This window comes from Thermobia domestica, chromosome 12 (assembly GCF_964235325.1).
Source record: "Thermobia domestica chromosome 12, izTheDome1.hap1.1, whole genome shotgun sequence".
Classification (NCBI taxonomy): domain Eukaryota; kingdom Metazoa; phylum Arthropoda; class Insecta; order Zygentoma; family Lepismatidae; genus Thermobia; species Thermobia domestica.
The window spans coordinates 80,782,145-80,805,732 of NC_137465.1; the positions used below are offsets into that span (position 1 = coordinate 80,782,145).

At 38.4% G+C, this 23,588-nt stretch overlaps 1 protein-coding gene across 1 annotated transcript in view; it reads left to right on the forward strand.

Moving 5' to 3' along the window:
• Nucleotides 1-16,232, forward strand: part of LOC145666005 (uncharacterized) — a 33,858-nt gene extending 17,626 nt beyond the window's left edge. The window contains exon 2 of the mRNA XM_081733111.1: nt 15,426-16,232. Coding sequence (XP_081589237.1) covers nt 15,426-16,232 — 807 coding nt within the window. The remainder of the gene's footprint in view (nt 1-15,425) is intronic.
• The last annotated feature ends 7,356 nt before the right edge of the window (nt 16,233-23,588 follow it).

Consider the following 23,588-nt stretch of genomic DNA (forward strand, 5'->3'; position numbering starts at 1 on the left):
ATACTTGACACAGCATGCCTTTTAAATGTACGCCAAACGTGATCTGTACACATGAAGGTGAAAAATATTCGTGAAAAGTAAACAGATGAGACTAGTTATATGCTTCTGTTTTCTAACAGTCAACTTCGTGTTCAACTGCAGGAACTGACCTTGATACTACCTGACTCAACACCTTGTAACAAGAGAGCAACTATAGTTACCCATAGGTCTCTTGCAGGTACACAGCGAGCTGTGTGTTCTGTGTGTGTCTCTCTCTCTGCCCCTGGCTGTGTTTGCTTTTCATGCTTTGGGGGAAGGGGTAAGACACCCATGCACACCTTCGAACATAAAATGATCGAAAGACGACCTATGTTAATGTAGACTTCATAGTTTCAAACAGTGGCGTATACTGGTTTGAAGGCATGGGCTACCACTGACCTTGCATATTATTATTAATAAAAATGGTAATAATAATAAAAGTAATATAATAATAATAATAATAATAATAATCACAATATGCATAACAATGAACAAAAAGTGATTGATGTGTTTTGTTTAGTGATGAGCAAATGCAAGGTCTTGGTCTGAGCTCCTCCGTGGCTAAGCGGTTAGCGTACGCGCCTTTGGCGTGGGAGACCCGGGTTCGATTCCCGGCGGGAGCTCATGTGGTTCGGATTCCACGTTAATCAGTAGGTCCACGTCTCATATAGCCTCGCTGCTGAAAGGGACGCTAAACTAAAATCAACTCAACTCAACGCAAGGTCTTGGTCTAGGTCTTGCACATCGAGCCTTGGTCTTGGTCTTGCACATCGAGTCTTGGTCTTGGTCTTGCACTGGAACCCTTGGTCTTGGTCTTGGTCTTGCATGCAAGAGTGTTGCAAGTCTTGCATTTAAGAGTTGAGTTGAGTTGATTTTAGTTTAGCGTCCCTTTTAGCAGCGAGGCTATATGAGACGTAGACCTACTGATTAACGTGGAATCCGAACCACATGAGCTCCCGCCGGGAATCGAACCCGGGCCTCCCACGCCAAAGGCGCGTACGCTAACCGCTTAGCCACGGAGGAGCTCTTTGCATTTAAGAAATCTCAAGCTTTTCATAGGTAAATTTTACTATGGATATAAGGGATAATAAACTCTACAAAGCACCAGTAGTAACGGAAATACAATGTATGTTTCTAAATGTAATATAATTTAACGTCGTGTAAGTATAATAGCGTACAACATAGGTTATGACCTTTATTTTTTTTTAATGGGTGCCCATGCTTCACTACTTATAAGATATGCCTAAATCACAGGGTTTCGTAATCTGTTTATATATATATTTTTTAACAGATCCAACATTCCACTGGTTTCCAAACTGAGGAGGCTACCCCTGTTTCGCATGAAAGAAAATCAGACGGCACAGATTATTGAAATACCATGAATTGCAAAATTATTTTTACACTCTAAAGGCGTCAGATTTTTCTTTCCAACCACGATTAGCTAATTCTTGTATTAAACAAACTTCCAATTAAATATTGAATTTTTGTTTTACTGATTCCAATATGTACTCCATGGGGCAGAGGGGGCCGCGGTGGCTCAGTGGTAGAGCGTTCACCTCTGGTGCTTGAGGTGCCGGGTTCGATCCCAGCCCCCGCCAAGTGAACTTTGTGGTGGACAAACACCGTGTGCGTGGGTTTTCTCGGGGTTCTCCCGTTTCCTCCCACTTTCTTCATTCCACCATTTCATTCATCACTCATTATCACCGTCTCCTTTAGCCTAACCGGCATAACCGTGGGACGTAAAACTCAAAGATTTCATTTCATTTCCATGGGGCAGAGACATTCACATTACGCAAAAGCGATGAAAAAATTGCAGACTTTCGAAACATGGGCATGGAGAAAAAAGGAGAGAATTAGCCGTGTTGAACGAAAACGAATGTGTTAGAAATATTAGCAGTAGGAGAAAAAAAGAAGAATTTTAGATATTGTTAAGAGGGGGAAAGGGAACTGTTTAATATATTGGCTGACGAGGAACTGTATTACAAGGGACGTGCTAGAGAGTATTGTGGAAGGAAAAGAGGGAGGGAGCGAAGCAGACTAGTTGAAGGAAGGTATTGAAACAGAAAATTGCCACGTCAAGACGAAGAGACCAGCTGAGGACCACCGAACGTCAAATCTTGTCTGTTGAAGCAAATAACCTGCCAATAATAGCAGAATAGCTATTATGATGATGATATGTTTAGCAATATTGACAAAAAAAAAAAGAGGGAAAGAAAATTAAAATAATAATTATTATAATCAAACCTCTTAATATTTTAGAATAATTTGAGGGAAAACTGAAAACAACTCAACTGTCTATGTCTTTTGTGTAGACTCAATTAATATAAATACTATTGACCTGTATTAGAAATACAAAATAAGGGCATCAAACTCCAAGTTATTTGAAGTCTCACTTGTGAATATGGATTACTAGCATCAAGTATCTACTTTGTTGGGTTAAACTAAAATAATAATAATAATGATAATATATATATATATATATATATATATATATATATATATATCGTTAGTCAATCACTTTTTTTACTATTAGTAAAGCGCTCTCTAATATCGGTCATCTTCGATTATTTTTATGTTTCCCTCTCTTCCTCCTCCCCAAGTTGCCGGGCTGAATTTGGATTTAAACGGCATCACAAGTGTCACTGTTCGTGTCAGAGACCACGAAACTATGGATTCGGCACTAATATTTGGTCATTTTTAATCATTATTATTCATCTCCCTCTTCCCCAAATTACGAGGCTGAATTTGGTCGTAAATGGTATAGGAAGTCTCAGTATTCAACTCAGCGACCTCGAAAACTATGGATTCGACACTAATATTCGCCATTTTCGATCATTTTTATATATCTCCCCTCCCCTCCGCCAAGCTACGGGGCTGAATTTTGATTTAAACAGCACCGGAAGTATCATTGTTTACCTTAGCGGTCCCCAAAACTATAGATTCCATTTCAATGTCGGTCATTTTCCATCATTTCTAAAAATCTTTCCTCTCCCTCTCCCCGAAACTTCAAGATCAAAGTGATTTGATAAAAACCATCTCAGGCCCGATCTTCATCTATCTTAAAATAAGATCGAGTTCGGTCAGGTGGTTCAAGAGTTATTAAGTTATATATATATATATATATATATATATATATATATATATATATATATATATATATATATATACCCTTTCGCTCTTCTCCCCCTAGGTTCTACCACCAAAGTGAACTGCCATATAACATTCCAGGCTTGAACCTCCTCTATGTTAAAAATTTGATCGAGATTACTCGTTTGGTTGAAGTTGTTAAGTTTTATTTATTATTCTATAACTCCCCCTTCTCCCCTTTCCTAAGCTTACCGTCAAAGTGAAATGATGAAAACACTCCCAGGCTCAAACTCCATCTGTGTTGAAAATTTGATCGAGATCGGTTGGGTGGTTCAAGAGATTAGGAGTCACAAAAATAGTCACTTTCAATTTTATGACATAGATTTATTGTTGTAGGATAATGTTATATCGCTCAACCCTCGATATGTCGTATACCTAAGGATGCTAAAAGTTATATTGATAAACAATTATTCAACGTATAAGCATCCGCCCATGAAATCAAACTTGCGGTTACATGTATTAAGTTTTTTCAATGTCATGAAAATGTTATTTCGATTTTAATTTTATGAGCACACATTAAAAATTCCCAACGGATGCTTGAGTCTGGGAGCCAAGGCCATACCCATGTAGTCGACACCTATGGTGTACGGTATCACCAATGTTCAATACTACATTTCACTTTAGTTTTGGAAGAAAAACACCACTAATATGTTTTAAAACGAAACGAAATATCTAGTTTAACGTCCCACGATTATGCATTGGGGCTAAGGGAGACGGTATTCATGAGAAATGAATGAAATAGTGGATTGAAGAAAGTAGGAGGGAACATCAAAACACCGAGAAATAGAGACCTGCACGGGCCGAAGTTTTTGGCCCGAGCCCAATCCAGCCCCAATGTATGTAGGCGCGGCCCAGCCCGGACCCGAAACGTTTTGGAGATTTTCGGCCCGAGCCCGGCCCGGCCCTATAAGTTTTTTAAAATTCTTGGCCCAAGCCCGGCCCGGGCCCGATAAATTTTCGAAGTTTCATTTTATAACATTTTTCACGGGCACACTTCTTCAACGTTTGCCTTTATTCTAATTATCGTTTAACGAATGTCAATAATTATTAACCCTCGAGTAGTCGCGCAGCGGTCAAAAGCACCACAGGGAAATTATTTTCGATCGTGTGTCCATTCTGTTTGTCCGACAGACTTCTCCGTCTAGCTAATCTTGCCCCTCACCTTCCCAAACATTCCTGCTCAATCACTCCGTTATCCGTTGTTTAGTTTAAGTACTAGTGATTGTTTAGTGATTCTGCGGTGCTTTCCACCGCGCGCGACTAACCGTGTAATGTTTTTTCTCAGTGTTTCGCTCTGCACGTGACCTTTGCTTTGGAGGTGTTTAAGCTTTATAAACATAAATATTATTTTAATGGACGGAAGAGAGGTTGACAGAGTTAACAAACTGATACCAAGTATGAGAAAAGAGAAAATTAGAACTGAACAGCTTAAAACAACGGAGGGAAATGTTAGGGATTGACTATTTGGATAAATCAGCCGACATGATCTCGTGGAAGCTTTGTCTGAGGAAGATCATAACGAATATTTATATATGAGTGAACACGAAAGGTCAAGTGAGGAGTCTGCGAGCGAATCTGAAGATCTTAAACCCAGAAATGACCAGCGATTCCCCGAATGTAGTCAGAGCAAGAGGGGACGAAATAAGCGACGACGAAGTGTAGAACAGTGTAAATTTGAAGATAACTTAAAATAATTCAATGTAGTGCTGTATAGGTGAAGTTTCAAAATAACAGGACCTTAAAATAATTCAATGTAAATTTGATTTGATTTCAATTTAGCGCCCTTTTCAGCATCAAGGATATGTAAGACGTGGACCTACTGCTTAACGAAGGATCCGAACCACATGAGGTCCCACCGGGAATCGAGCCGGCAGTCCCACGCCAAAGGCGTGTATGCTAACCGCTGAGCTACGACTGAGCTCTAATTCAATGTAAAATGCGCTGTGAAGCTTTGTTTTATTGTTATGTTTATATAGTATATTTTTAACTAATTTACTATTGCATTTCTAATTTTAGACGAACCAAAGTTGACAAAAACAAAAGATCATCATCAGGTTTAGAATTTTCAATAAAACCAGTGCTTAGCTATCTATCTAAAGAAATATGTAACGACAAAAACATTTTATTCCAAATGAGAAATAAAAAAATAACATGTCTAGTTGTAGGTTTCTCTAATAGTTATTACTGTAAAACTTATTATAACAATAAAAATGTTATTCCCTCTTAATCAGAAAATATACAAAATTACGTTTCTAATACAAGAAAACTGTTTAAAACGATTTTTGCAACACATTATGTTCGTTCGGTCCATTTGACCGCGCGCGACTACTCGCGTTACTTTTTCAGCGCGACTTCTCGAGGGTTAAAGAATTGCAATTAATCGGCCCAAGCCCGGCCCGACTCAAAGAAATAATAGAATCGGCCCGCCCAAGCCCGGCCCGCGGGTAGGGCCGGGCTTCGGGTCTCGGGCAAGGCCCGGCCCATGCAGGTCTCTACCGAGAAAACCCACGCACACGGTGTTTGCCCACTAAAAAGTTTCCATGGCGCATGCTAGAATCCAACCAGGGACCCGTATAACCACATGTGACTGCTCTACCACCGAAACGGTACTTGTGCAAGACTCTTGGTCTTGGTCTTGGTCTTGCAGGTGTGGTCTTGGTCTTGGTCTTGCACCCCTTGGTCTTGGTCTTGGTCTTGCATCGGGATTCCTGGTCTTGGTCTTGCATGCAAGACTCTTGCAAAAACTGCAAGACCAAGACTCTTGCGCTCATCACTAGTTTTGTTTGATCTTTTGTTTTGAGACCGTTAATGTTTTCCACCGTAAATGAAATTCCATCATACATTTGTGCAGTTAACTTCTTGTGGATTGCGTTCGTAAAATGTTAATTTTTACCAATGTCACTTCCCTCAAGAGTCGCCTCTGTTACTGACGTTGGTTGTCATTCCGTACCAGTATACACAAAAATTCTGCAGACATCATTATAATTGTTATGTTTATTATCGCTATCTAAATCTCAAATTTTTGCGTTGTGTTAACAAACGATTCTCAGGCCCTTTTGTTGCGGAGACATTCCGACCCGGGCCCTTTCGACGCGGGCCCGTTTGACTCCGGCTTTATTTGACCCGAGTCCGTTTGACGCAGGGTCTTTTGACTCAGGTAACTTTGTCGTGGAACCCTTTTGACCCGGGCTCTTTTTGAGGTGCATTTTGATTTGGCCCCTTTTGACTAGGGACTTTTTAATCCGCGACCTTTTGACTTACGGCCGTTTGACTCGGGCCCTTTCGTAGCGGGGCCCCTTTTGACTCTGCTCCTTTTTATGACGGGCGTTTTGATTCGGGCCCTTTTGACTCGGGACTTATGTTGTGGAGACCAGTTGACCCGGGACCTTTTGATGTGGGGTCGTTTTCACACGGACCCTTTTGTGGCAGAGCCCCTTTTGACCCGGGCTCATTTGACGCAGGGCCTTTGACTCGGATCCTTTTCTAGTGGGCTCCTTTTGACTATGACTCTTTTTATGAGGGGCGTTTTGATTCGGCCACTTTTGACTCGGTCCCTTTTGACGCAGGGTCGTTTGACTCTGGCTCTTTTGTAGCGGAGTCCCTTTTGACTCGGGCTTTTTTATGAGGGTCGTTTTGATTCGGGGCCTTTTGACTCGGGCCCTTTTGTTGCGGAGACCTTTCGACCCGGGTCCTTTTTATGAGGGGCGTTTTGATTCGGGCCCTTTTGATCCGAGCCCGTTTGACGCAGGGTCTTTTGACTCGTGTCCTGTTGTTGCGGAGATCTTTTGTCTCGGGCCCTTTTGTAGCGAGGGGGCCATCTCGACCCGGGCCCATTTGACGCAGGGCCCTTTTGACTCGGGTCTTTCTGTCTTTGCCCTTTTGTTTGGCCCTTCTAACATGGAACCATATATATAACGCAGCAGCTGAAATACCTGTGGCAGAGGGCCTGGGGGAGTATGAGTAAATCGATGATCGATCGATCCAGGGCGCAGTAAAATTAGTTACACCACTGTTCATATCTATTTCTTTCTATTCTCTCGACATCATGTCTGGAGATGAATGTTCTGACTAATAAGCTACAGTGGCGAAAGACGATATACGCTATCAATGATAAATGTTATGACTGTTAATATATATAGGGAATAAAACGAAACATTCTATATCGGACTTCCCCTCCACCCGTTGAAAAAAATCCTGCGGGCGTTAGTGATTATGATGTTGCTTAGTTACTGTATTATATTGTTCTATACACGGAATAAATACTTATGTGTTTTATATAATAATGAGAACCTTATTTACATTTATTACGGCCATTGCTTTACGAGAAACATTTTCACGTTCAGCGTAATCAGTTTCCATTCTAAAATAATTACAGTGTGGCGAACGAAATAATTCACGCACAGATTTAGGACTTATAATAATGTTTTGCGAACATGTAGTAAATCCCTGAAGATTAAAAAGCGCTAGTAGCAGTAATTAGCTTAGTCGTTTCCTATAGTCCCTTAGTGAATTACATAAATCTTACAGATGTTGTATCTCTTTCTTTCTCCTCTCTATACATCATGTCTGGAGATTAATGTATGGACAAATAGGCTACAGAGGCAATTTTAAAAAGTAAGATGATCTACGCTATCAGTGACAGATGTTGTGGTGTTTAACTTAACATATAAGGCAATAATACGAATCTTTTCAGAGATGACAGTGCACTGATGCTTCAAATCTGTGTCTTTACTCCCTATACCTACTTTATTTTCCTAGTCAAAATAAAAACTCTTCAAAATTAATCACAAATTCTTATGCAACCATCCCTTCTTTAATGTACTGCGCTGTCACATACCCGTCACGGCGATGTAAAGGCACTTTTGGCGACGAGGATACATCTAATTTGGTTTAAATTTAGCTGGTAGTTACCGAGGAATAAAGTACTACATACACACATACTTAATTACATCTGGAGTAAAACTACAAGCTCCCTTATGCTTACTAAGGAAACTAAAAAGAAAAGTTCTAACATTACAAATGGAACATACTTCATGTAAGCAGAATCCACTTTCAACATTCCAACACTAATGGGGAGAGCTTGAGGCGGGTGAGCCCCCCTGACTACGCGACTGCACTTTTGAGACACTTGAGAGCTATCCGAATGGAGAAAACTGCTTTCATCTACCGCTCTTGCTCTATGTAGACCAATATTTATTGAAATGAGAAATTATAGTTGAATGAACCACTTCCGGTTTTAGTAGAGAGTTAATAATAGAGATTAAATATGTTCTTACGAAACAGAAACCCGGATCTTAATACGTATTACGTTTTTCGATCTATGGTGATCAATGATCAAACCGGAAATGGTTTATTTAAAGCACTTTCGGTTTGAGAAGACTATTTTAATAACAAACTCACTTCCTAATTCTTGACTCTTTTACCAAATTTGGTGATGATTTATGAAATACTTTATTTATTTATTTATTTTTGTCACACACTGACACACGCGAATATGGTAAATATATAATGGAGTTTTGATAAACCACTCTAGTTATTCAAAAAAAAAAAAAAAAAGAAACTTACAACGAAAACTTGATTTTTGATTTTTGCCATCCCTGCACACAATTAATCCCTTCTAACCACAGAAACATCGTACTGTGTGCGTTTTTGTGATAAATATTATAAAATGAAAAGAAATCTATCCTTCCAGAAAACAAAAGAAATAGGCAAATATATAAGAAACATTTAGACTTTTTTTGGTTGTACATTTGTGAATGGAAGAGATTAAAGCTACTGCTTCGAAGGAGAATCCATCCGTTTCAACCAACAAAAGATGTAGAAAAGCAATTGGAAAGACATTCCATACTCAGGTTTCAAAGATCATTATCTTTGTTCTACGAAGTATTTTGTTGACACGTGAATCATACCAACTTACGCCGAAAAAGCACATTCAGATAGTTGTGTCGTAAAGTTGTGGGAAAACAGTGGGAAGTGGGTGTGGAAAGGGAGACTGCTCAAGGCATAAATGATTATGAAACTGGAGGGGTAGACACGGGTTTCACTTTTCAAATTGTCATAATACATCCCTCCTCAGCATTTGTTCTTGAAATAATGTCATCCATAGTAATTCATGAGGTTTGCAAGTGGTCTTTTGACTCTTTACCTGCAGTAACTCAATACGGAAGAATGCATTACAATTAATCCAAGTAATTGGGTGCAAAATTGTGACAGTCATCTGAATTGTATTACTCTTTGGCAACAAAATTACCAGTTCCTATATGCAGTATTTTCTAAGATATTTATGAATTAAATTTTACATGTTATCTTATGAAGATTCTGAAGCCTCTGATGATGGGAAGACATCCCCTTAAGCTGTAGGTCATGTCTGACAGTGGCGTAGTCAGGGAGGATCACCCGGCTCAAGCCTCCCCCCCCCCGATTAATATTGCGATGTTGGAAGTGGATTCCGCTTACATATAGTATGTTCTATTTGTGATCCTGATGTTAGGACTTTTCTTTTCAGTTCCCAGCGTAAGCTGACCGGATGTTGTACTTTTACTCCAGATGTACTGTAATTATGTGTGTGTGTATGTAGTACTTTATTCCTCGGTAACTGTCAGCTAAATTTAAACCAAACTTGATGCGAAAATACCCAATCATCTAAGGAATAAAGATCACTACATGTGATGGCCGAGCTCGGCCGGCGATAGGCTCGGCTCGGCTTGTCTTGTATGTTCTATTGTATTTCTCCGTAACTACTGGCTGAATATAATCGAAATATGGTGCGCAGATAGCCCATTGTCCAAAGAATAAAGATCGCTATACTTTACAAAGCGACAGGGCAAAGGACAGGTTCGCCTTTACAACAACAAAAGAACTACGAATATATTTTGTTTGACGGAAAGTGAAGGGGCTGAAGTATAATCTTGGGTGTGAGAATGTATTCATTTGGCCCTGTACATTGTCAGTTATTCGCTTCAAACGCCATATTTCTTACCTTTTCATGCCGGCATATGTAATGACTTCTATATATTGATTTGCTATATATTACAGGCACGCCACGAAACCTCAAGTCTAAATCCAGCAACAAGATCATATAGTTTTTTTCTTTTTTCTTTTCTTTCTTTCTTTTTTCTTTTTTCTTTTTTTTTTGCAAGATATAATTTATGCAAATGTCTATCGCCAAACTGAAATATTCAGTCATCATTGGCGATCTGGCGATCGAAAATTCCAACCTGGCGACCAATTTGGTACATGGTTTTTGTTTTATATTACTTAGGCACCAGACAAGGGTTGGAAAAAATAGTTTTATTTTTTTAAAAAAAGAACAAAACGTGTTTAAAACATAAAAAAAGATGTTCAAAACGTTTTAAACATGTTTTAAAACACAGACAAAAAAAACATGTCTTAAACATTTTGAACAGTTTAAAACACGATTTTTACATGTTTCAAAATCATGTAATAACTTATTTCTTAGGACTTTTTGCTCTTTACTAGCAACCGACCTTTTCATTTATTTTATCCTGATTAATGACACTGTGCTGGGTACAGAATATTACAGTGTAGATTAGTAATTCTCAACTTATTTCATATTCCAACCCCTTTTTATTACACCCTCTTACCAGTGATTCTCATAAGTACTTTCTTGATTGTAAGTAGCTTTTTAGGTAGATTTTAAAATCTACCTACTGTGGAGATTTCATACAATCTATCAATATGCATGGTGAAACGAAAGTCCTCACCACCCTTGTGCGTTGAGAACGGGTTGAGGGAGAATGATGAAACTTTTAAGTGGTCTGACACATCAGATAGTGCTATCAAGCATCATGGCTGGCATCTTTGATTGGAATTCAAAATTTCAAATGAAGTCATGTTACGTGTTTTAAGGCTAGAACTTTACCAGAAATACGCTTGTGCGGTTACTTTAGCCTTAAAACAAGTCATTTCGGAGTTACTGCTTCTGAAAATTTCCTAATTATGCTCTTAGGGGCTAAATTCGCGTTTCATGGAGGCGGGTGATATTTTTAATTGCAAAAATTTGATTACTATTTCAGAACACTCATACTAATAAAATTATCTTAAAATAATAAATTTTCGAAAAGTAATGATAGTTTGAAGCACACTTCATGTTGTGCTAACTTTAGAATATTTTCTGCAAGCCTATGTAATTGGTTGTTTTTTAAGTCAATAATTCATTGAAGAAAAGTAATATTTGAGGCGTTCAGAGCACTAGGGATCCAAGTCCATTTTCAATAAGGTTCAGGTTTGCTCAGCAAATGAATTCTATTTCCAAACGTAATATTTTCGCAGTCAAGAGTCCGCAATAAGTATAACTAAAACCACGTTAAAGGCCGTGGGATAGTTTCATATGACAGCCGCTAGATAGGGGCGTCAATGGGACAGGAGGGCATCCGCCCCCACCTCACCCTGAATTTCAGACTTTGGGGGCAGTAAGGCAGTTTTAAAAACCTTTCGATAAGCAAGATCCAACAAAATAAGTTTGAAGTCCTTACACCGAATAAATAAGGAGGAAATACAGATGATCGAAACTGGAAAGTTGTTCCAAATAATGTTTTTTCTTCCCGTAAAACTAATGTTAAGCGATTCCAAGTTGTACGGAGACTGACAAGGTACATTCGCGAAGTGTCCCCTCGGGATTCGTGTAACATTGATTCAAATGCAAAGTTCTCCGTGGCCCAATGTGTATTGTACTAATTTAAGCGGTCCATACCGGTAATTTCCATATTTATGGGCCTTCATATATATACGGAATTCAATCATACACTACTATAACACTCGGACACAAAGTTGCTTTTAGTTTCTTTAGATTTCACTGGACATGAATGGCATATGCAGAACAAATTGAATCAAGTACTCCTTCTCTGATATATGTTACGAACCTTGGCCGCCATCTTGGATTTAACTTTCGGTTTTTCAAATGGCAATAGGTTCAAATGATACATCAAATTAATGTAAACTTTTCTCGGAATTTCATTGGTGTACTGAGTTTTATCGTAGCTTGTATATACCATTAAATGTCAAGCACTTCATATTGAACCAAATAGAAAGTTGTGCAGGGCCCCGTGTGTATATGCAATTTTTTATGTGTTATCGTTGATGAAATATTCTCTGAACTTATATACATGCAGACACACAGATGTCAATACGGAAATGGTAGGTCTTCACCCAAATCTGGCCGTATCTCGATCTACATTAGGCATTTTGACAGAATAAATTACTTCCTTATTATAGTATAACATGGAAGTAATAACAATCACTCATGGAAATGTAATAAGATTATGACACCTATGTTGTAAGGAGTTTACCAGTTAGAAATTGTTTTGATTTGTCAACATCAAAAACGTAAGCGTAACTGATATTAACCTGCAATGTCTATTCGCAAAGTGGCTGGAGGGAATGAACATGTAATACCTTCCAAATGGTACAAGCTACGGTAAAATACATTACACCAGTGATTGCAAACGTAAATGTCCGATGTAACACTTGCAACTATTTCCATTTGAAAAACCAAAAGTAAAATCTAATATGGCGGATCTAAGATGGCGGCCGGGATGAGTAACATGTGTCAGAAGCAGTACTTGATCCAATTTGTTTTTCATATGCCTATATTCATGTCCAGTGAGTAACATCTAAATAAACTGAAATGAATTTTGTGTCCGAGCGTTATGGTAGTGTATGATAGAATTCCGGATATATGAAGGCCCATAAATATGCCAATCACCGGCATGGGCAGCTAAATTTAGTACAATACACATTAGACAACAGAGAACTTTGTATTTAAATCAATTTTACACGAATCTCGAGGGGACACTTCACGAATGTACCTGGTGAAAACCAACATGTAGGCTACTATATCAACGAATGCCTGCGATATATTAATTTCAGAACCGCAATTTAGAACCGCAAGAACCCTATGTTTGTTTTCTGAATACAACATGAAAAATTTGTTTCCATTATAATTCTTTTATTTACTTTTTAATATCAGTACTACAAGTAGTACAACCTTCGACTATGACACTTTCTCGCAAGTTAACTTATAAGCATTTAAACAATAAATTGAACATTAAAAATCAAAGGGAGGAAATGAAACAAAATAAACTACAGATTACCACATTGCCACGAGAAGTCAAAACATTCACATGAGAAGAAAATAGTCTTCTGAATGGGTAGCACTTTTTGACAATTTTCTTTCTCTGGCAGATTTTTTTTTTTTTTTTTTTTTTTACAAAAATAAGGTAAAATAGAAATATATTTAAAGGTGCAAAGGTGCACGTGCACCCCGTTCCTTGTAAATATACCAGGGGTGCCCACAAGGGGGGGGCTATGACGCAAAGTGCGTCATTGAAATATTGGGGGGGGGTAAAAATATGTATAAATATGTTTCAGGGAGTGTAAAAATTAATCGAAAAGAAGATTTTTTCATGGAAGAACACTTACGGGTAGACAATTGGGGGGGTGCGTCGTGGACATAAGGGGGGTGGGCACCACTGAATATACACTACCTAAAGTGAGAAGCTAGGAGTGAAAATAGCAACACTTTCCGAAATTTTCCTCTGTCATGTTTCGATTTGGGCTTAAATCAAAGCGAAGTTTTGCAAAATCGATAGTTTAAGTCAATTTTCTAAAAGTTCAACAAAAGGATTCACCGAAAACAGATACTTAGGATTTCCAGGGCATTTCCTCATTCACACCACAGGTGCCTAAAGGCATTTAAAAAAATCCAATTCAATTCAAATGTAGGCCTACTGGTAGTTATTGGTGCACCCCTCAGAAGATCCTTTCTACCAAATCTTGTGTGTTGGTCCCCCTTGATGAGTTTCTCGCTACGCCACTGATGTCTGATATGTATTTGATTTATAAACTAAATTGCTTGCAAGCAAATGAAATGTCCTTCCTGCTTCCCTGGGGGCCAGTATATGTGTAACTTTGGTGTATGTAGCTCCGGGTTCGATCCTTGTTGGGAAGTGAGCTCGAGCTTCAACCACATTGGTCAGTGCAAGACTGTTGTAAAATAAACATATATGGTGACTACCGGCAGTGAGCTCCTTCATGCCTCGTACGCGCCTTTCGCCTGGAAGACCCGGGTTCGATTCCCGGCGTGAGCACATGTGGTTTCGATTCCATGTTAATCAGTAGGTCCCGTCTCATAAAGCCTCGCTGCCGAAAAGGACGTTAAACTCCAAATCAACTCAACTATCCGCAGTGTCATCACAAGAAGTAAAAATCTTATCAATAAGGTTACATTAAAAACTTCACTCTTTGATCATTTCTCTTTTTCCTCTTTTTAAATACAGAGCAATCAAAGTAATGCTATTCTCAAAGGACATGTGCCTGAGGGCCTAAGGTTTTTACTGAATCTTAAGTATGAGGAAAAAGAAAACAGACTGAAAAAGGTGGAATTTATTTACTAGTATAATGGAGATTCTTTTAAAGCCAACCTTAGACTCCCTGTCGCCAAGGATGTTTAAACGTTACTCAAGCGTAACTCCAAGACCATCAGAATTGAAGAAGATGAAATACAGGTACAAAAGGTAACCGATAAAGAAAAGAGAAACATAGAAATGGTACTCATCATAACAAAAATATGTCTACTTACACAAAAATGTTCTGCAGAATTTCAATACGTTTCATATCGCTAAAATCAAGGAACAAAACCCTTTGGATTCGAGAGAGAACTGGTATTCAGTGTTTTAAAAGTTACACTGACCAATAACGTTATTAACTAGGTGCAGAAATGCGTTACAAAATAGTAACCGTAACAGATAACAAATTGTAGATATTGAACATTTCGTTAAGTTATCCACCCTTGCAATTTACATCCATTTTTAGATAGTGAAGGCATGATCCGAGTTGGAGAAAGATTGGAGAATAGTCAATTTTTCGTTTGACGTCAAACATCAAATAGTTCTGCCTTCAAATAAACACTTAACAAAACTTACAGTTGAAGCAGAACACTTAAGATTACTTCATGCTGGACCCCAATAACTAATATCATCACTACGCCAGAAATATTGGATCATCAGGGGCAAACAGGTAGTAAAACAAGTGATCCATCATTGCTTCACATGTTTCAAGTTAAAGGCCAGTGGTTCAAAACAACTTATGGGACAGTTGCCAGCAGCTCGTGTGCAGCAAACCAGACCATTCCTAAACGAAGGCGTGGACTACCCTGGAACGTTTTACATAAAATCAGATGCAGTTAGAAATAGATCTGTAGGCAAGGCATACGTTGCGTATTTGTTTGTTTATCCACCAAGGCAATACATCTGGAATTGGTAACAGATCTTAGTGCGCAGTCATTCATAGCAGCTTTACGCAGATTCATAGCCAGACGAGGAAGATGTCTCAATATATACAGCGACAATGGCACAAATTTCGTTGGAGCCAACAACGAATTGAAAGAATTGTATCAGCTGTTTTCATCAGATCCTTTTAGTTCTCAAGTTCATGATTTTACATCGACAGAAGGAATTCAGTGGCACTTCATACCACCAAATTCACCGCATTTTGGAGGACTATGGGAAGCCGGTATAAAATCAATGAAATACCATCTAGTTCGTATTACAAAAGGTGCAGTGTTAACATATGAAGAGTTTGTAACATTACTCACACAGATTGAGGCCTGTCTCAATTCTCGACCACTTACAGTGCTATCAAGTGAGCCTAACGACATCAGTGTTCTCACCCCTGGACATTTTTTAATTGGAGAAGCACTTACAGCTTTACCAGAGCCTAACCTCACCGATCTACCACACAACCGCCTATCTCGTTGGCAGAAGATACAACAACTAAAACAACACATTTGGAAGAGATGGTCCCGAGATTATTTACATGGTCTTCAACAACGCTCTAAGACAACTTCACCGCAACACAATCTCAAGGTCGGAGATGTAGTTTTGCTGATTGAAGACAACGTTCCTGCATTGCAGTGGAAATTGGGCATCATTGAAAAAGTGTTCCCAGGAAAGGGTTTCTTAGTTCGTGTAGTGACGGTTCGTACTACAACTGGAACATATAAACGTTCCATCAGGAAACTAGTTGCATTACTATATAACAAGGATTAGAATTGAGATTTGAGTAATAAAAAATAAGTACAGTTGTAACATTGCTTCAAGTTTTGTGTTTGTTTCGGTTTTTTATATGTATCATTTTGTTTTATTTGGACAGACCTTAGCTGACCAACAGGGGGGAGTATGTTTGGGATTATTTGTGTGTTTAACAGTGTGTGTGTCTTTAGCTGCCAATAGTGTTCAAGTTGCTTAACGCTTTTCTATTGTTTGGTGAAGTGTGTGTGAGTGTGGAGGCAGCAAGAACATGCGGTTTTGGAGGACCATATATCATGGTCGAACATCATATTTTTGGTCTAGGAATTAATTCGTGCGGGTGGACAAGAGATGGCGCAACGAACGGAGCGTCCCACAGTTCCGTGTATCCACACATGTGTTGCAAACCCCTGTCATCGCGTATCGTTCGTACTATAGGGCAGTGGATTAAAGCGTCAACAACACCAGTTTGTAGTTAAGTGAACATGGCGCAATTTGTGCCTGATAAAGTGTTTTTGCGGGGTGTCCTGCTGCATTACTTTAACATGCAGAAAAGTGCGACTGAAAGTCATCGTATTTTGGTGGAAGTGTATGGTGACCATGCTCTAGCTGAGCGAACGTGTCAGAAGTGGTTTGCACGGTTTAGAAGTGGTGATTTCGGCTTGGCAGACCAAGAGCGAGCTGGACAGCCAAAAAAATTTCAAGACGAAGAATTGACAGCATTGCTCGAGCAGGATTCGTGTCAAACGCAGGAACAACTTGCAGCAGCATTAGGCGTTGATCAAACAACAGTCTCCAAACGCTTGAAAGCCATGGGAATGATTCAAAAGATGTCACATTGGGATCCACATGAATTGAAAGACAGAGACGTTGAAAGACGAAAAACCATTTGCGAATTGCTGCTTCAACGACAGAGCAGAAAGGGGTTTCTGCATCGAATTATTACGGGTGATGAGAAGTGGATCCATTACGAGAACCCTAAACGAAAAAAGGCCTGGGTAAAACCAGGTAAACCAGGTCCATCACAACCAAAACGAGATATTCACTGTGCAAAGGTTATGCTGTGCATATGGTGGGATATGAAAGGTGTGGTGTACTATGAGCTGCTGCAACCGGGTGAAACTATGAATGGAGAACGTTATCGACGACAATTAATGCGTTTGAAGCAAGCTCTGGCCAGAACACGACCAGAATGGGAGAACAGACATGATAAACTTATTGTTCAACATGATAACGCTCGCCCACATGTCGCAAAACCGGTCAAAACCTATTTAGAAAATGTCGGATGGGAAGTTTTACCCCAGCCGCCGTATTCACCAGACGTTGCTCCTTCGGACTACTACTTGTTCGATTGCATGAACAACGACTTGATTGGACAGCGGTTTACTTCTTCAGAAGATATCGAAACATGGGTCTCTGACTGGTTCGCTTCCAAGGATGAGGACTTCTTTCGCCACGGAATCCGTACATTGCCTGACAGATGGGCGAAAGTGGTGGCTAGCGATGGACAATATTTTTCTTAAGGTATTTATGTATTTTGTGTTTGTACTACAGCTTCAATGTGTGCGTACCAACCGCACGAATTAATTCCTAGACCAAATACAATATAGCACAAACAGTAAGCCGTCGAATTATAATCATTTACAACTAAAGACCTTGTGAATATGTTTATTCTCGTGTATTATATTTGTGTGCAAACTGAAGTTGTAATCATTAAATACAGTGAATTTACATTGGATTGCATTCATGTGGTCTACGAATCAAGCCTTACAGTGAAAAAACAAATATATACATTCAAATTGTACAATATCTTTTTCGAGTCGAGTTGAGTTTCAAAGAAAACTCACTCGAACTCGCTCGTGCTCATCCCTAGCGAACCTATATTTAACTGATTATACCACCACCTATCAGAGTTCGAAAAACTGTTTCGGATAAAATTTAATTATTTCCCCCTTAGAACCCGAATCTGCAATTAAAATGATGGAGTTCCCATATCAGTTTTCAATTTCGCCCCTAAGTGGGCAATCAGAGGTTAATTTTAGCATACGTAAATTTCTCCCTGCAAAATATTAACTTTTTATTTCGTACAGTTTTTTTTTTCTATCTGATGCTTGTTTCTCAAGATCAGTGATGAAAATTTTCCGATTGATAAAAACATATTCCACTTATTCCTACATCGTTGTTTAGTTGAGATGTGAGGTGGAAAATTTTCTTCTATATTTTTCCGGAAAATGTTCTGTTCTTAACAATATCAATGATTAAGTAACAATTCATCAGTATTCATAAAATTGATTGAATTCATATATAGAAACGTTAGAATGTGAAAGATCGCTTAAAGAATCTGAAAATTTTCATGGCTTAGACAATTTTCAGTACGATGTAGAAACTAGTGGAACAATTTTTCATGAATCGAAAAATTGTCTGTCCTGTACAATGAAAATTTTCCGATTCATAAAAACATACTCTACTTATTCCTACATCGTTGTTTAGTTGAGATGTGAGGTGGAAAATTTTCTTCTATATTTTTCCGGAAAATTTTCCGTTCTTAACAAATGTGTGATTAAGTGTCAATTCGTCAATATTCATAAAATTGATTGAGTTCATGTATAGAAATGTTAAAAAGGGAAAGATCGTTTAAAGAGTGAAAATTTTCATGGCTCAGACAATTTTCAGTACAATGTAGGAACTATTGGAACAATTTTTCGTGAATCGAAAAATTGTCTGTCCTGTACAGTGATGAAAATTTTCCGGAAAATTTTCCGATTCATAAAAATGTACCCCACCTATTCCTACATCGTTGTTTAGTCGAGATATGAGGTGGAAAATTTTCTTCTATATTTTTCCGGAAAATTTTCCCTTCTTAACAAATATCAGTGATCAAGTAACAATTCGTCAGTATTCATAAAATTGATTTAATTCATATATAGAAATGCTAAAATGTGAAAGATCGTTTAAACAATCTGAAAATTTTCGTGGCTTAGACAATTTTCAGTACGATGTAGGAACTAGTGGAACAATTTTTCATGAATCGAAAAATTGTCTGTCCTGTACAATGAAAATTTTCCGATTCATAAAAACATACTCTACTTATTCCTACATCGTTGTTTAGTTGAGATGTGAGGTGGAAAATTTTCTTCTATATTTTTCCGGAAAATTTTCCGTTCTTAACAAATGTGTGATTAAGTGTCAATTCGTCAATATTCATAAAATTGATTGAGTTCATGTATAGAAATGTTAAAAAGGGAAAGATCGTTTAAAGAGTGAAAATTTTCATGGCTCAGACAATTTTCAGTACAATGTAGGAACTATTGGAACAATTTTTCGTGAATCGAAAAATTGTCTGTCCTGTACAGTGATGAAAATTTTCCGGAAAATTTTCCGATTCATAAAAATGTACCCCACCTATTCCTACATCGTTGTTTAGTCGAGATATGAGGTGGAAAATTTTCTTCTATATTTTTCCGGAAAATTTTCCCTTCTTAACAAATATCAGTGATCAAGTAACAATTCGTCAGTATTCATAAAATTGATTTAATTCATATATAGAAATGCTAAAATGTGAAAGATCGTTTAAACAATCTGAAAATTTTCGTGGCTTAGACAATTTTCAGTACGATGTAGGAACTAGTGGAACAATTTTTCATGAATCGAAAAATTGTCTGTCCTGTACAATGAAAATTTTCCGATTCATAAAAACATACTCCACTTATTCCTACATCGTTGTTTAGTTGAGATGTGCGGTGGAAAATTTTCTTCTACATTTTTCCGGAAAATTTTCCGTTCTTAACAAATATCAGTGATTAAGTATCAATTCGTCAATATTTATAAAATTGATTGAGTTCATGTATAGAAATGTTAAAAAGGGAAAGATCGTTTAAAGAGTGAAAATTTTCATGGCTAAGACAATTTTCAGTACTATGTAGGAACAAGTGGAACAATTTTTCATGAATCGAGTGAATAATTAGAGTATGTTTTTATGAATCGGAAAATATTCAAGACTTTTAATAAATTGAAATTTTAAATAATAGAATGGGATATTTGTACTCTAGGAACTCAAGGTATGTTCTCTGCACTTTGCATACACTCACACACAAACACACACACACACACACACACACACTAGGGTGCATCGAATTTCCACTTTTTTTGAAATCAGCTTACCCTTAGCGAAATTTTTTTTGCGAAATGGTCTCTATATGTCATATAGAAAATCGCAGGCCGATTAGTTAATTTCTTCAGGTGCCAATAACGGCCTAAAGTTTCAAAAATTTGTTAAGAAATACAGTTTTTTAAAACAAATTATACATATTTACTTTTACGAAAACATTATAACCTTAGTAGTTATTTTCGGTAGAAATGTACATATTTTACGTGAAAAAAATTTCAGCTTGACCGGTCAAGTCCTTCAGGTGCAATTGATTCTTAAAATTTGGACAAAACCCCCCAAAAATATATTTTATTCAGTGTTTTGTAAAAAAATCGAGTTTTCGTCTCTTATAAACAGCTAATTAGGTAAAACAAATGGGGCAATCGGGGTTAAAAAAACAGACTTTACAGTAGATTGAATGTTATCAAATAAGACACATACCGGTAGTTGTCCAGTTTATGTTCGTAGAGCGAAAAAAATAACAAGTAATTATTTTTGTAGAAAGACTTCTTTCGATAATACACCTGCACTGCATAGAATGAAGTCGCCCAAAAGCTAGTTTGTTGTAAAATTAAAAGTGGAGTAGCATCGGGAGAAAAGAAAACAAGTGACTCCTTGTTAGTGTGTCTGGAGATGAGATTAGGAGTAATTTTGCGATGCTTTCTAGACAGAAAAAATGGTGTTTGATGTGGAAACTATTTACGTTGCTGATTGTGTTTAAGTAAAAATACGTGTGCATTTGTGTGCGTTTTTGAAGGATTGCGTCCTACTTGTGCTTGTCGGCAGCCATTGAATGTGTCAGTTCGTCATTCCAATGGTGCGGCAACTTTGTTGAGGTCTTGCGTTGACAAAAGTGTCTAAGTGTTCAAAATTGGTTTCGGTGAATAAACTATCAAGTGTCCGTAAAGATGTCACCTAAAAAGAAGTCACGTTTGAATGTAAGGAACTTTGTCCATAATGTCATTGGATCCCCAGTGGAATTCACTTTTAATCAGCTTCCAACAATCGCTGGTGTTCTTAAGCAATTCTTGTGGGAAAGAGAGAACAGGAAATGGGAAAAAGCTTCTCAGAAGGACTACTCTGCTAAGGTGCTAGCTCATTCAGTGGCAAGGAAAGTAATTCAAATTTGGGAAAATGCACCAATCAGCGGTGCAGCTATGTTGAGCGAGCAACGGGTTATAGCGTTGATTTTATATTATCAAAAAGAGGTTCATCGCTGCAAAAGTTCAAGGACAAACCCGTTTTTTTTCTTTCTTCCAAAGTTGCAGAATTCCAGGAGTTCGCCAGCAAAACTTTGTTTGATATCGCTTCTTGCAAACGCATCGATCCAGTTGCTTGGACTTCTGCGAGAGAGAAGAAAGTGCCTAAATTGAAGGTTTAAGTTTTAATTGACCATAGAACCACCCGACAGATGGATATGGCAGGACCTTATAGAAAGGAGACACAGAAACGTGTCAAACATTTATTGCAAAAAAATCGAGGTCAGAAAAATTAACCAAAGCCCAATGAAATTAGTAGTTCCAGAAGACAAAACGATAGTGTCCCTTTACAAAATGAATCGTGAGAAGAGTCAGTTTCCTCTTTCGAGTTTCTTCCTGCGCTTAAAAGAAAGAAGACTAGCCCTTCTAAACAAATGATAGTTAGATTGCCGACATTCTCCAATGCAGTATATAAATGTAAGATATCAGACCGCAATTATCACTTCGTCGCTTTTGGCAGATATCGGACTGGTTATCCCAGTTCATAAGCAGAAGGTGATCGACCAAAGCAAGATTCGGAGAGAGAAGAAATCCTTAGGAAGCGCCATCGTTGTTGAGGCGAGTACATCCCTTGAATCGACCAAAGTAAAAGCGTTATACTTCGACGGAAGAAAGAATCAGACTCTCACCCTTGAGACTAAAGACGGCATCAACCACCGAACAATGAAAAAAGATCACTACGTACTGGTACAGTAGCCAGGATCGAACTATCTTGGCCACGTCTCTCCTTCATCTGGAAGAGGAGAGAGCATACGGGCTGCCATTACAAAGTTCTTTGTTCATCAAAATATCCTCCTGTCCGATCTGGTTTTTTGGGTTGCGACGGTACTGCTACCAACACTGGTCGGAAGAATGGTGCGATGGCATATATTGAAGTCTTCCTGAACGAACCTCTTCAGAGAATCGTCTGTATGATACACACGAATGAGCTCCCATTTCGACATTTGATTGAATTTATAGATGGCAAGTCTACTGGACCAAATACATTTAGAGAACCAATAGGATCAGCACTTCCAACCTGCGAAGAGTTGCCACTCCAGAATTTTCAGCCCGTTCCAGTAGACTGGGACCTCAACTTCACTGACGATGCATTAAGCACGGATCAAAACTATTTGCTGAATATCTGACAAGCGGTTTCTTCAGGAGAATGCCCCGTTGGGTTATTCACATGAAGCCTGGTAAAATTCATCAAGCCAGATGGCTAACTACAGCAAATAGAGTCTTACGTTTGTACGTAGGAACAAAAGAACCCACTAATGAACTTAAAACCATCGTCCAATACATCATGATGGTCTACGCGTTACTCTGGTTTGCTGTGATCCGTAATCCATCGTGTGCAGAAGGAGCTCGTCATTTGTGGCACCTTATCACGACTTCTCGCCACATGGAAGCGAAATACAGGAAAATTCATCCAGTGATCTGTAGAAATGCGTGGTACGGCCATCCTGAGAACCTACTTCTGTCAATGTTGACTGACCAAGATGCTAAAGTACGAGAACTTGGCTGGAGAACAGTCCTAAAAGCAAGACAAACGACCCAATCTGGTGATCGCGTACCGGTACGAGAATTCGTCGTCCCTGAAATCAACTTAGAAGTGACAAACTATGTTGACATGATTAATTGGTCAACATGCACGCTGACGGAGCCACCACTGACAAAACACTTGAGCCTGCAGAAGCTAAGAGAAAATGTAAAGACGGCTCCAATGGCTGATGAATCTATTACATCCTTACCCTGTCATACTCGCGCTGTAGAAAGAATGGTGAAGTTGGTGACAGAAGCGGTATCAGCGGTATGTGGGCAAGAAGCACGACATAAATTTGTCCTAGCAGCACTACAATCAAGAAAAAACATACCAGAATTTAATACAAAAACAATTTGACGTAAAAGAGTAACGATATTAACTTAACACTGCCATATGCAACATTAGTATATACAGGTGGGCGCGTGGATGGACCTCAAATTGCAGCC